This window comes from Macrobrachium nipponense, chromosome 8 (assembly GCF_015104395.2).
Source record: "Macrobrachium nipponense isolate FS-2020 chromosome 8, ASM1510439v2, whole genome shotgun sequence".
In the NCBI taxonomy this organism is placed as follows: domain Eukaryota; kingdom Metazoa; phylum Arthropoda; class Malacostraca; order Decapoda; family Palaemonidae; genus Macrobrachium; species Macrobrachium nipponense.
Window position 1 is genome coordinate 33,943,292 of NC_087203.1, and position 15,820 is coordinate 33,959,111.

The following is a 15,820-nucleotide window of genomic DNA, read 5'->3' on the forward strand; positions in this document are numbered from 1 at the left end:
GATAACGCTTTTATCACAATTTCTCCAACTTCTTTGAATGCACTTTAGCCAGACTTGTACAAACACTGTAAATCACTTGTTATGGATGAGTATGAAGTAAACTTGTTCTGTCTGGATGTCCATTGGTTTGTCCATTGGTTTATTATACATATTTTACTCCTCTTACATGGTTGAAGGGATAGCTATCACACTGGTTAAACAGGAAATTCATTTACCTGCTTACGTGTTGTTCTGTTTGTTTGTGCACTATGCTAACCTTGTGCATAACTTGTGAACCCATAGAAATAGGGACTTCATACATACTTTAAGTTCATAATCCACTAATGATGGGCTCTTATTTGGCACTAAGGTTAGTTGTCTTCATGGTTAAAATGACTGACATTCTTAGATTGTCATTGCAATTCCTCCAGCATTATTGAGGGATTTCAGTCATACTTGGTATAAAGGTAGCTCATTATGTATACATGTGCATGAAGATAGACCACCCATTTGTTTAGAACATATGGCTCCGTTATTGGTCGCTCACACATTGCAGCTACCTCTGTTTGTTGAAGGGATTTCAGTGAGACCCGGAACATGGTACAAAGTAGATCATCTGAATAGATCTGCATGAAGATAGGCCACTTGTCTGTGTGTCTTCCATTAATTGAAATGCTTTTAAAATCTGTTTTGAGTTTGGTAGGGGATATTGTTATTTCAGCAATCTGTGTAAAATGCTTGTTTCTTGCATTCTTCATTGTCATAAGAAAACCATGCCTAACAACAAAACTGTGCATGCTAAACTTGGGAACAGCAAACTCTTAACCATGTTCATTGAGGGTGAATGAAATGTCTGAAATAGAGTGCTACATCTTGGCTCTCCTACGGAGTAAATATTGACAAAAGTTAGTCACAAAACTACCACAAATTGCCAGTTCTTGACACACTTCCCCCCAGTAAAAGCTTTCCTACATCAATTGTTGGAAAATGTTAAAGGGCTCCCTTGGTTTTTTTTTGTGTTACTTTTCCCACCTCTAAGCCCAACCCTATCTCCCTGGTGGACACCAATAAATTTTTTTGTAACGCTTTTCCTTTTGTAGTTTTTTTTCCCCTAGGCCTTTGGTTTAGTGGCACTTTATCCTGCCTCACATTAGTGGTTGACACATACATTGTATATGTTTATTGTGGTATTAAAATATTCTTATGTGAGCTACAAGTATGTCAAAATTCTTTATCTAGAGATAATTCTCTTGTGTGTCTATTATAATGTGGAAAAATTTGTCATTTAAATGAGTCTGTTAATATCACCCTAGCGGGGTGGTAACCAAGCATCCTGGAGCTTGTTTTGTCAATGGTCCACAACTGAGTAGCTATTCAGTCATCAGACTGTGATGCTTATGCTTGACTGTATTTGTCATTCTGTTCTATGTGGATGTTCTTTCATTAAAGAGTCATGCAACACTGTGACAAGGGCAAGGCTATATCTGCTTACCCCGGGTGGCTCTCTTCTTCCTCTTACAACACGAGGCAAAAAACAAGGTCGTGCAACACTGCACAGCTGTGAATTCTTTCTTCCTTAGAGAGTATATTGTTAGCCTAGACATCCGGAAACAGCAACCAGGAACTGTTCTTGAAGGAAAAAAGCAGCGAAGAGAAGTCCCAGTACTCTAGGAACTACTCAGACACCAAAGGAAAAAGCTTGAAGGAGAAGGCTCGACTTCTGCAAATCCAGCGTTTTAGGAGAAGACTTGACTTCCACAAATCCAACATCGAAAGCTGGGTGGGATGAAGTAGCTCTGGAAGCTATGAACACACAGCAACAAAGCACACACACCCAAACCGAAACGACTGGCAGAATGCAGCTGATTGTCTGCAGCTCTGATGGTGACTTGTCTTTCTCCAGCCACAATGTAATCTTCTGAAGGGAAGAAAGAAAGAGGAACTGTGATACAGCATATGATGACAAAAAGAACAAGGGAGGTGAAGGAACTTCATTAAGGAAAGCTTCCTGGAATTTGTCATCTTTCAAAACAGGAATGAGAGGAGGGGAGGAAGCGTAGAAATGCCAACTCTCATCCTCCCCACCCCTCCTTGAGATGGAGCAAGAACCGTAGACTGGAACGTATGTGTAGACAGAACAGCTACTAGTCCTGGAGACAACTTGTCGAAATTGGAAACTCTGTCTAAAGGTCCTGTAACATCAACCTCTGCTTCTTCCTCATGACAAGAGAGGGGTATCCATCACAATGTAGCACGAAAACCTTCCTCTATCTTGGTGTTTCTTAATCTTTGCGTCATCTGAAAGATTAAAACATTACAACTTTCCAAGTAATTGTGTAGTCAAAAGGAAAAGTGCTTGTTCAGAGAAAACACTTCAGAACAAGCCGACAAAAGATGTAGAAAAAGGATGTTCGATATAATGAGGGTGAGAAGACGTCTAGAAATAGAATCCTTTGTGTCAAGACCCAAGTTTGTAAGTTAGGAAAAATAGAAATTACTCAAAAAATGTGTCAATTTTAATCCTCATCACCATCTTGGCTACTCCCAATGCCACCAATCCTTTAACTGTTTTAATCGGATTCCAGCAGGTGCTAGAGAATTTTCCCTTATGTTAAGACTAGGTTTGTTGGTTATGAAAAATACAAATTAATTAAAAATTGTTCATCTTTTGCACACACACTTGATTAAAAATGACAAATTTTTCAACTAATTTCTATTTTTCCTAACATACAAACCTGGGTCTTTATATATGGGATTTTATTTCTAGACATCTTCTCACCCTCATTATATCGATCATCCTTTTCTACATCTTTTGTCTGCTTGTTCTGAAGAGTTTTCTCTCTGAACAGCCAATCAGGAGTGTCATAAGGGACTAGCCTAGACATCAGATGCACGGTTGATGTGAATCTACTATAGTAGACATTTGGTGAACTGTAGCTGCATGTAGTTAAACCATTTACAAGCAATGTCACATCTCCCTGCTTCATCCTGCACATGGATATTGAAGCATATAAGGTTCAATGAGTTTTGAGTAGCTAAAGGGTAAAAATCTTTGTATTTTCAAGTAATTCAGTTTTCTAGTACAATACACTGAACCTCTTATGCCTTTTATGTGACATTTGGACAGAATATTTTGTAGATGTGTGAAAATACAGTCTCAAATATGGCATGTTTGTATTTTATAACCTTGTTGGTCTTGTTCTGAATTTTCATGGCTGTTTCAGTTGCTTTTTTTAAAGATTTGTATCTACCTTGTTTTCCACTCAGGTATTAATGCATTATGATTCTATGTCTTGATGTACAGACATGTAACATATATAAATTTTTATTTGTTTTAGGGAATTGGCCACTTGTTCCTGGCAAGGTCAGTAGAAGTTTTGAGTGACAAAACTAGAAGTGTGAGTTCACTTTTATAAAAATGTTAAAGCACCTCTTCTGCTTTTGCTGGTTGCATGCCATCAATACTCTTAGTTTGTGTCCCTTTACGGTTAGTATAATTTGTTGTATGGGTGTTTTTTTTTATTGTTTGTACTTTAATGGGTTCTTTGCATAGTAGTCTTGGTATTCTTTACTGCTACTGATAAGTTTTCTGGTTTTAGGCTGAACTGTCTTTGTTGGCAGCCATAATGTTTTGTTTACTTTTTAATACATTTCCACATTTACATTTTTTATAAAAAAGGAATGAAAGTGAAATAGCTTTTGTTTAGTGGTTTCCAACCTTTGTTCCTGTATTGACCACATTTGATGGTCTGGTGTGGTACTTCCTTGATGACCATGCATATTTTCTTGAGCTCAGGATATGTTATGAAGGGTTTATAAGTGCCTTACATGTCTTAGGCTTTCAAGATGATTTTGTAATCTTCCTTACGAGTACATGTAGTAATGTCTTGGTAATATATTCAGCTGTTTTTTGTTTCTCCATGAACCCATTGATTATATTATAGCCCAATTTTGTGGCCCACCAAACTGGGTTAGAGTATTAAGTAATGCATTTGCACTGAAAAATTTGTCTTGAGATAATTTTGCAATATTGTTATCGCAAGATGTCTAACTCTTTTCAGTTTTTTAAGATAGTATAGTATTTCTAACATTGTTTTTGAAAGGTTAAGAGCTTTTCAAATTTTTATGTAGGTAATTTCAGTGTAAGAAAGGGTCTTCCAGTATATTTTTTGACAGTTCACCTTTTGGACATGTAAGGGTCACTTTGAATTTGGTTCCCACTGTTTGGTGAGTATTTTATTTTATTGGGAAATATTTTAAGGTGTGCAAGACAATGTAGTTTATGTTAAATGGCCCATGGTAATTTTTGTAAAGTGAGTAATATTACAAAATGTAGCTGAATTTTCAAAAGTTCATATAAAACTTTTACTATTATTATATTACTAGCTGACCAACTGGGCACTGCCTGGGAAACTGAGTGGAAACTGATAAACTAAATCTCTCTCTCTCTCTCTCTCTCTCTCTCTCTCTCTCTCTCTCTCTCTCTCTCTCTCTCTCTCTCGCTCTCTCTCTCGGGGTCCTCTCTCTCTCTCTCTCTCTCTCTCTTGTTAAGATAGTTGCTTCAATTACATTGCCCAGCATTTTTGACATTTTATATTTCACCTCTTCTCACTCCCATTCTTATTGGGACTGAACTTGGACTTAGGGCATCAGGAGTCTCACTGTTCACCTCAGCGACCTTGAAAACTATGGGTTAGACACTGATATCTGTCATTTTTGACATTTTATTTTTCATCTCTTCTCGCCCCACCTTCCTATCGGGGCTGAATTGGGACTTAAAGGGTATCGGGGTTGTCACTATTTATCTTGGCTACCTTGAAAACATTGGAGTAGACATTAATATCTGTCATTTTCAGTTATTTTTACATGTCACCCCCTTCCTACCCCCACCACTTCAGGTGCCAATGATGTCTTACCACAGTATTCTTTTCTAGATAGTAAGTCATATGTATACCAAGTTTGGTTGAAGTTGCTCAATGCATTTCAGAGTTATGCTGGAACACACACATACATGTATACATGAATACATACATACACATGCATACATATATACATACATCCATTTTTATATATTATTATTATTATTGTTATTAATTATTATTATTTTTGTTGTTGTTGGTCTACCACAGTCCCCCAATTCGACTGGGTGGTGCTTATAGTGAGGGGTTCTGGATTGCATCCTGCCTCCCTAGAGTCCATCACTTTTCTTACTATGTGCGCGTTTCTAGGATCACACACTCCTGCATGAATCCTGGAGCTCCTTCAGCCTTTAGTTTTTCCAGATTCCTTTTCAGGGATCCTGGGATTGTGCCTAGTGTTCCTATGATTATGGGTACAATTTCCACTGGCATAGCCCATATCCTTATCTCTATTTTCAGGACTTGAGACTTATCCATTTTTTCCCTTTCTTTCTCTTCAACTCTTGTGTCCCATGGTATTGCGACATCGAGTGATACTTTCTTCTTGATTTTGTCAGTCAATGTCACGTCTGGTCTATGTGCACGTATCACCCTATCAGTTCTGATACCATAGGCCCAGAGGATCTTTGCCTGATCATTTTCTATCACTCCTTCAGGTTGGTGCTCGTACCACTTATTACTGCAAGGTAGCTGGTATTTCTTGCACAGGCTCCAGTGGAGGGCTTTTGCCACAGAATCATGCCTCGTTTTGTACTGGTTCTGTGCAAGTATGGAACATTCGCTTGCTATGTGGTTTATGGTCTCATTTTTTGCATTGCACTTCCTACATATGGGAGAGATGTTACTTCCATCTATCGTTCTTTGAAAATATCTGGTTCTTAGGGCCTGATCTTGTGCCGCTGTTATCATTCCTTCAGTTTCCTTCTTGAGCTCTCCCCTCTGTAGCCAATGCCATGTTTCATCGCTGGCTAGTTCTTAAGTCTGTCTCATGTATTGTCCATGCATTGGTTTGTTGTGCCATTCCTCTGTTCTGTTTGTCATTCTCCTGTCTCTCTATATTTCTGGGTCTTCGTCTACTTTTATCAGTCCTTCTTCCCATGCACTTTTGAGCCACTTGTCTTCACTGGTTTTCAGATATTGTCCCAGTGCTCTGTTCTTGATGTTGACGCAGGCCTCTATGCTTAGTAGTCCTCTCCCTCTTTCCTTTCGTGTAATGTATAGTCTTTCCCTATTTGCTCTTGGGTGTAGTGCTTTGTGTATTATCATGTTTCCTAGTTTTCTGGTCTGTGCTGCAGAGTTCTGCCTTTGTCCATTCCACTATTCTTGCGCTATATCTGATTACTGGTACTGCCCATGCGTTTATGGCTTTTATCATATTTCCAGTGTTGAGTTTTGACTTGAGTATCGCCTTGAGTCTACATATATACTTTCCTGATCGTGTCCTTCATCTCTTGGTGTTTTATATCCACTCCTTCCATTATTCCCAGGTATTTGTATCCTGTCTCATCTATGTGTTTGATGTTGCTTCCATCTGGTAGCTTTATCCCTTCAGTCCTTGTTACTTTGCCATTTTGCATATTGACCAAGGCACATTTTTCTTATTCGAACTCCATCCTGATGTCCCAAATACAATCGTTACAGTCTGGATTAGGGTATCTATTTCCTTGATGCTCTTACCATACAATTTGATGTCGTCCATGAAGATCAGATGGTTAATTCTGTTGCCTCTTTTCTTGAGTTGGTACCCAGCATTCATCTTCTGCAGTACTTTTGTTATGGGAATCATGGTTACTACGAAGAGTAGTGGGGGACAGTGAGTCGCCCTGGAAAATCCCTCTCCTGACATTAACCTCAGCTAGTCTTATTCCAGAGCTTGTAAGTATTGTATTCTAGTTGCGCATTGAATTTTTGTGGAAACTGATGGTGTTTTCCTCTGCCCCATATATTTTCAGGCATTCTATTATAACAAAGGCTTTCTTATAGTTAATCCATGCCATGCTTAGGCTAGTTTTCCTTCTCCTACTGTTCTTCATTAACATTTTGTCCATCAGGGGCTGGTCTTTTGTGCCCCTACACTTCCTTCTGCAGCCTTTCTGTTGGTGAAGGATGGTGTTTGTATCCTCTAGATGGTTGTATAGCCTTTCACTGATGATACCATGGTAACTCACATTATTGGTAGGCAGGTGATAGGCCTGTAGTTACTGGCTATACTTCCCTTACTCTTGTCTTTCTGTACTAAGGATGTTCTTCCTGTGGTCATCCATCTTGGCGCATGGTGATATGTGATACAATGCTGGAGTTGTTCTGCTATTCGTGGGTGTAGGGCCTTGAAGCTTTTGAGCCAGTATCCATGGACTTCATTGGGACCTGGGGCTTTCCAGTTGGGCAATATCTTTAGTTGGTGTCTGATTGTGTCTGTCGTGATCTCAGTGAATCTTTGTTTTATTCTCCCTGTTTCTTCTGCCTTGACATGTTGCATGTTTGTTGTATGATACCAGATTGCTCCATATGTTTTCCCAGAGTCTGTTACTTGGTTCGGCTTCAGGAATTTCTTGGTGGTTGTCTTCCCTTCTTAGTTGGCTGTATAGTCTTTTCTGGTTGGTTCTGAATAGTTTGTTCTGTGCGGCCTTATTCCTGTTCATGTACCGTTGGATCTTAAGTGCTTTGGGCCGTAAGCCTCTGTTTTACATCTTCTATTGTGTTATTTAGTCCCCTCTCCTGTACTTTGTATTTCTCGTTCAGTTCCTCCCTTGTTTTCTTGCTTCGTAGCCTTTTTTCTGTCATCCCTTTCAGTTTACTCAAGTCAGATCGCATCATCATGATTTGTTTTTCCAGGCGCGTTTTCCAAGGCGGTTGCTGTTGTGGTTTCTGTTGGGTTGGTTGTGCTTGTGGTGTTGGTGTTCGTATCCCCATCAGTTCTGCTACAGTCTTGCTCCTGCATATGCCAAGTTATTTGTTTCTGTGATATAGGTGGTGTGTATTATTCTCATTATTTCATCGACCTCACTAGTTTTCTCCCTTAATTTCTTGGTGTTGTAGGCTTTCATGGAGGGAATCTTTGTGTCCTAGCATCATAGGATGTCTCCTCTGTTAGAAATGCATGGTCTTTTGGCAGTGCAAGGACATCTCCTCCTGTATACAGTACAATTACTCTGTCAGTGCACAAGTTGACAGTAGGATAAGTAGGATATTTAGAATGTATCTGCACTGAGCATATTTTCATAAGACATCCCCTTGGGTTATCCTATTGTCTCCTCTGTCTACTTGGAGAAGACCCATGTTAGACCTCTTCACTTCACTGTTCAACAGGAAGCTAGAGGTATACTGTTCATGGTCCCACATTTGTTTGTTGGGGTGGAGGACTCCCTTCTGCCTACTGGGAACGCTCTGGGAATGCCCCATCTCCTTTTCTTGAATCTTCCAAATTGCCAGGAAAGTTGTGATCAACACCACCAACATGAAGGGGAGTTGTTTGTCCCATACGCTCCAAGCCCTTCAGAGGAGTTGACCGAGTACAGGAGCAGATCCGGAGGGGGCAAATTAAGAGGAACTCCCTTTGTCAGGCTCCAAATTCTTAGGCAGACCCTAGTAGTTCCTTGTGGCTCCAAACTAAGTGGACATGGCCAAGAGAGAGATTCCGCCTTAGCACAACCTTCTTTGCTAGTCTCATGTGAAAAAATGTCACCAATCACTAGGATTTTTATCTCTTCATGTCTGGAGTCTCTTCAGTACTATCTCTTTTAAGAGAGAGATCTTTCCTGCAGAGTAGCAACTCAGATGTGAGGCTAGTACTTGCGAGGATCTTCATCAGCCGTATACAAGATGAGCCGTCTGCTGCTGTGATATTTTTCTGGATATTTTTCAAAACAGAGGAAGTTCTTTCTGTTGATACTGGTGAGGAGCTACAGGGCTGACTTGTGATTACTTCATCTGAAGGACGTGGACGTCACTACGCCCTGAGGATTCGCTATGTGGTTCAAGAGCTTTGAGTGGTCTTGTTTGCCTAGGAAACTCAGTCCTCCTACGTGGGACCTTCCTCTGGTACTGAGTAGTCTCTCTCAAACTCCTTTGAGCCTATGCATCAATTGTCTCTTGCGCCTCAGTGGCGTGGTTGGTTTGGTGTCTGCTTCTCACCTCGGTGGTTGCGGGTTCGATTCTCGGCCATTCCATTGAGGAGTGAGAGATGTGTATTTCTGGTGATAGAATTCACTCTCGACGTGGTTCGGAAGTCACGTAAAGCCGTTGGTCCCGTTGCTGAATAACAACTGGTTCCATGCAACGTAAAAACACCATACAAACAAACATCAATTGTCTTACAGGAAACTTTAGAAACTTGTTTTCCTTCTGACTGTGGCTTTCTTGAAAGAATTGGAGAGCTTCAGGGTCAGGCTTGATGTAGGCTTGCAATGGTTTGGGGTCAGTAGCTTTCGAATTTCCCCCAGAATTTGTGGCTAAGACCCAGATTCCCACGGTTTACGATGACAGCTTTGCCTCCTCTCCCATTCCTTATGGTGTGGAGTTTATCAGTAACCTTCAAGAGTTTCTGCTTTGACCCATCAAAGCACTGTGTTGTTATCTGAAGGTCTTGTTACCTAGAGTTTGGATGTTGTAGACTTTGTTAACACAAGCCAGGTCAAGAAAGAGGTATCCTAGAATACCCTTTTGTTTTACTACACTAGGTGATTAGGCAAGTCTACTCCTCATTGTCAAGTTCTGTCACCAATTAGGTGCATGCAGAAGCACATGACACCAGAGGATTAGGTTCCTCCCTGGCAATTTAGAAGAACTTATATGTTCATTGGATTTTGAATGCTGGTTCCTGACTGCATCAAACCACTTTCACTATCTTCTACCTGAAGAATGCTGCCCACAGATCCTTAGACATTTTTTCCTTGGGTCCAATGGTGGCTGTTCAACAAGTGTGACTCGTCCAGTGCCCCTGGCTGTACAGTTTGTATCTTGCCTAAGATGATTGCGTGGAGTAAGGAATGAGTGAGATGACTGGTCTCTTTCCTTTTTCTCATTTATTCATACTTACGGGCAGTTTGAAGAATAGACACATCATGCACTGGAGCTGGCTTGATGTAGATGAGCGTCGCAGGCATACTGTTACAGCACTTTTTATGTTCCATGCAACATACAAATCTGCTTCTCAGTAGTTTCAACTCCTCTCTTCAGCAAGGGGAGTGAGGAGTGTGGCTAACATGATTTGTTGCTAACATTGTTTATTGCTTGAATAGATATAGTTTTTTTTTACTTTTCCATGTACATATGCAATGAATCCGGACATGTTTAATTGTATTTAAACCCAGTGGACTTAGTGTTAGATATCCACATATCTAACATCTCGAAAACTTAGGTCCTCTTCTTTAGAATTCTTATTTCTAAGAAGAATGATCAGGCGTGCCGAACCTCCAGTTGGTTCAGGATTCTTGTACCTCCCTCCAAATGTAAGTCTATCCTATTGTTAAGATCGAAGGTTTGTTCCGCGCATGAACAAATGACAAATTTTCAATTGATTTGTATTTTTCATAGCTAACAAACCTGAGGTCTTAACATTGACTGCCTACTTCTAGCCACCCCTCTTACGTTTCATCCTAGGTTTTGTATTGTTAATATACAATAGACAAATCTGCTATTCAGTAGTGACTACCTCTCTCTTTGGCAAGGGAAGTGAGGAGTGGTGACAAACCCCTGTGGCTTGCATGGTTTGTTGCTTGAACAGGCAGAATTTTCTGTATCTTCCTGGAATGCAATGAATCCTGTCATATATCATTGTGGTTTAACCCAGAATGCTCTGTTTTTGGATATCTGATTGTCTATTCTCTCACGGGCTTGGATCCCCTTCTTTAGAACTCGTTCTACTAGGAAGGGTGGTCAGATGGGATAAACTCCCAGCTGGTTTAGGGTACTTGTATCTCCAAGTATAAGCCTATCCTATTGTTAAGACCGAAGGTTTGTTCCGCGTATGAACGAATGAAAATTTTTAAAATCAGTTTGTATTTTTCATAGCTAACAAACCTGAGGTTGTAATTTTAGCCACCCCTCTCTCTTTCTCCCAGAAAGACTGATGCGTCACGGGGTTCTATACCCGATCGGTGACCAGCTTCCGCCTTATATACGTACGAGTTGCCAGATGCCACAGATCCTTTGCTTTACAGTCTTTGATTGTTTTTAACTGGTTTCCAGCTGGCACAAGAAGATTATCCTATTGTTAAGAATCGAAGGTTTGTTCGCTATGAAAAATACAAATTGATTAAAAGATTTATATCTTTTGGTTAATCAGTCTCACAGTGAACTTAAGGATGTTATATTGTAGCTAAATTAAAATTTATTAAACAATTTTATTTTTACACTAGAGTGTCTGTTCTTTAGCCCATCAAATAATTTGTATGATTGCAGGAAGTGAGGATTTATGGCTCAAGTCACATTGTCTCTCAATATGGGCTGTTTCTTTGTAGTAGGGACTACGTACATATAATTGTTACAACTGGGTTTTCAAGTGTCTGATATTTTTTAAATATCAGTGAAGTCTTATGAAAAACATGTTCTGCATAATATTAATTATAAGAAGACCTGTGTAAGATGTTGAAAAAGGTTCTGATTTGGACAGAAATCACTTGTTTTCAAGTTTGGAGTAAGAATTTGACCCTCTATGGTTTGTATTCTGTTAATGATCTACTTAACAATACTGTAAAGACACTAAAATTTTCCCCTTTATAATTGTGTTTGTTATATTTTTTTTTATTAGTCATTGTTTGATTTCTGCAGTTAGTACAGTTACAGGTACTATTTTCTCTTTACAGGATCACATTCTTAGTGCTCCATTTATTCTTGCTCAGTATTTAAAGGAAATCGGTTTCCAGAAGAAGGTTTATGTGATTGGTTCACCAGGTCTTGCAGAAGAAATGAACAAAGTTGGAGTTCGAACTACTGGAGTTGGAGTAAGTTTGATACCATCTAGGTGTTCTCTTTTCATCTCATTATATATTTTTATCTTTATATAATAATGTATTAATTTTGTCTAGTTATGCCTGCAAGGCATAATTTAGGTGATCAGAAGCAAAACAAAGCCAAGTGCCATCCTTGATGCTTTGCATGTGGTGTTTTAACTGTTCCTCTAACAGATTCAAACTTTTTTACTGCAAAATGTTGACTGCAATTAAGGTAAAAGATCCTTATACAAAAATTACATCTTGGGTTTGTGAAGATTGATCTAGGAGTGTGTAAATTTTGGCAGCAAAAGTCAAGTGCCACCTCTTTGAGCATGGGTGTTGGAGATGAAAGTTGCATGAGGTTATTAGGGGCTAACCAATAGCACACCAGTACTCCTGTGCATGTAGCCAATCTGTGCGAAGTATCTTTAGGTCAAACTCTGCACTCCTCTTTCTTTGATGTTAGTTTGTCTGTGTACTGTCTATACTATTCTGTGGTTCTTATAAAAATTATATGTATTGTTTTTTATATTTCATATATCAGTTCTCTATCTGGTTGAGTTGAAAGTGGTAAGGTGTATTCTCTGTTTTAAAAATTGCCAAGGCTTTTGGTTTTAAGCCAGAGAAAAGGAATGGAAATAAGTGTTGACTGCAGGAAAGAGCAATGATTAGAAGAGTGAAGAACTTTTGGATTGGTAATACATGAGTCTCTTCAGTGCAGTAAGTATTTCATGGTTAATCAATGTTTGTTGGCTTAAATAATATGGAAAATTAGGACTGCATCAGCAGTTTTAATTTATTACAATGTTTATTATTCAAATAATTCCTATTTCTATTGTGGAGAGATAATTTGCTGGTATGCAGACTCATGGTTTTTTTTTATTTTGGTAATTTCTTTCCTGGTAGTAAATTGAAATTCATTTTCTTTAACACCTGGTAATTTAACCAGAATAAACAAATAGTTTATTTAAGAGAGCATTTAGGGCAATTCCCTTACACGCGGTCCCCGGGTTACGACGGTTCCGGCTTACGACGTTCCGAGGTTACGACGCTTTTTCTTAAATATTCAATGGAAAAATCCGTCGTGGGTTACGGCGCTTGTTCCAAGGTTACGACGCTGACGCTTCCGACGCTCCGAGTTAACGACGCTTTTAAAAACGCATACTATGATAAAAATCCTTTATAGTTTAGCACAGTATATTATTAAAAATAAGTTTCTGGTTAGATTACAACAAAAATTTTGAGGTTATGATGATTTTCGACACTTTTTATGTCGTATTTTTCGATGTTTTTTAGTGACGCCTCATATGCGGAACTAGTTTCCGAGCGAATGAATACATACTAGCTTGCTGTGTGCAAAGTTTACATATAACAGTCCAAAACGCAAATAATGAAAAAATCATTGCTTGTTTCCAGTAATAATAACAAAACGAAGTTTCTGGTTAGATTACAACACAAATTCCAAGTACTATCCAAAAACTCATGCCAGTAAATGTTTTGTTGATACTAATAATATAAGCCTATTTAAAGATACGTTTACTTTAATTAGTCTATATGATACGTAAATAGTAATCAGCTGTTCTTGTAGCCCTCAAGATTTGGCAAAATCACTCCAGGTTGTACATAAAACTTCAAGAATGTAGTGTCACCTGAGGATTACAATAGTTTTTACCTTCAAGAACCAGCATTCTTTTATGAAAATAACTCCAGGTTGTACATAAAACTACAGGAAACAACATGTAGTGTAACCAAAGGATTACAAGTAAGGTTTTTATAACTTTTTTATTAGTTTAAGACATATTTCCAAGCGTCGTTCCGGCTTACGACGATTTTCGGTTTACGACGCGTCTCAAGAACGGAACCCCCGTCGTAACCCGGGGACTGCCTGTATTTAGGAAATTGAAATTATACAATTTGATGTGGTGGATGAAAGAAAGACCGAAAACAAACGCTGATGAATCAAAAATTTATTGTTAGTGTGCAGTGAAGAGTTGCAAAGCATACCTACATACATTAACAGAAAAAAATAACTATACACCTTAGTGAAGTGTGTTGATGAACATCATCACAGTTCATGTTACGAAACCAAAAATTTGTGAGACCTTAATGGAGTTGAAGGCTACTGCACTGAAGGCAAGAAACTTTTTGATCATTTGTTGCAGCAATTATTGCATCCTTAGGTGAAGAAGAAAGTTAGGTTACCTCTCTTGCATGCTGAAGTCAGGACATACAGAAATTGCACATTAGTTGAATGAAGCTGTTCCCCCACTTCCTGTAAGTAGAAGTGGCGTTAAATTCCCTGATGAATTTAGGTTGTTTGACAGTTGTGAAGTCTTTCTACAGTTCAATACATAGTGGTGAAATTGATGAAAGCAGATTACTCATCTTTGCATTGGATAAAGGACAATTATTTGATGACTTCAACACATTTGGTTGATGACTTAACTTTTGAGTGTTTACCTAAAATATATCATCAGCTATTTACATTACATATTCAGATAGTCAGTATACCAAGGGTATTTGTCTTCCTCCAAGACAAGATGGAAGAAACATACAATTGACTTTTTACAAACTTTAGGAATTACTTCCCAATTTAAACTTTCAGGGCAACATGACCGATTTTGAAAAAGCTCATATGAATTGTGTTTGCAATCATTTTCCAAATGCATCTCTTTCAGCATGCCTTTTTTTACTTTTACTTATCTCAAAGCATTTACTGAAAGGTGGTTGAGTGCGGTTTTAGGGAAAGATATCACAGATATTGAATTTAGTATTAAGGTTAGGTGTTTCCTGTTGTTTCATTACTTCTGATGGATGGTGTGGTTGATTAAAGCATGTTATAGTGGTAGTGATAGAGGCAGAGGTAATCGCTGACGGAGAAAGCACCCCTATTCCCTTTACAAGATCTTCCTTGCACCAAGAACAATGTAGAAGGGTACCATTATTCACTTCAAAGTGTACTGTTTTTGGTGTTCATCCCAATAGTATTTGTAAAAGAGCACTTTGCCCAACTAAGAGAGATCTATTTGGAGGTGGTATGGAAATACCAGTTAAAAGGAAGTACTACTACAAGGAATTGAACAACATTTGACAAATATGATTTTGCAGTATGATCCACAGAAGAAAAAAGTTCGTGAGAGCAGTAGCTAGGATACTACGGTATGGAGACCTATATTTTTAAAATCTTTTAGTACCTTTTTAAATTAAATTTCACACTAGTTATATTATTATTATTATGAAGATGAACCCAGCTGATATGGAACAAGCCCACAGGGGCCATTGACTTTAAATTCAAGCTTCCTAAGAGTATGGTGTTCATTAGAAAGAAGAGAAGGTAAAGGGAAATATAAAAAGAGGTCTCATTTAATAAAGAAGAAACAGTTAATAATTTAATACATTAAGAGATAGTAATGTACTATTAACTTGCAAGGAGAATAACATTAGGGGAGTACTAAAGGCATTGCATCTTTGCTCGAACTTTTGAAGTTCCCATTGCACAAAATCTTCAGGGAAACGGTTCCACAGTCCAATGGTATGAGGAATAAAGAACCTCTGAAACCAAGAAGTTCTAAAGCAAGGCACATTTACTGCATGTTGGTGCTGCTGTTCAGCAAATCTGGTTATCAACTGTGAATGTGAAAGGTCTCTTTTAAAATAAAACTCATGAAAATTTGACAATCAAGAGACCGTTTTTCGATGGTCCAAGTCATAACTGATAATATTAGGAAATGGAAACATACCAGCATGAACAACTCTGTCTAAAAGAGATTAATCTCTAGCAGAAACAAACATCCATACCAGAAAACAGTATTATAGTAAAGGAAGGACAAAAGATCTAAAACAGGTTGCATTGATGTTATCACTGTTCTAAATATGAGGCATTTTGTACAATATACTGACTCTTTCATTAGATGTTTCTCAAAAGAAAATGTCAAAAGTTAGGCTTAGAATAGTAGTTAAAGGTTTTGCCTCATTCAGCAGAGTCCC

At 38.5% G+C, this 15,820-nt stretch overlaps 1 protein-coding gene across 1 annotated transcript in view; it reads left to right on the top strand.

Moving 5' to 3' along the window:
- LOC135222666 (glycerol-3-phosphate phosphatase-like) overlaps positions 1 to 15,820 on the top strand; it is a 60,456-nt gene that overhangs the window by 17,881 nt on the left and 26,755 nt on the right. The window contains exon 3 of the mRNA XM_064260810.1: positions 11,705 to 11,842. Coding sequence (XP_064116880.1) covers positions 11,705 to 11,842 — 138 coding nt within the window. The remainder of the gene's footprint in view (positions 1 to 11,704; positions 11,843 to 15,820) is intronic.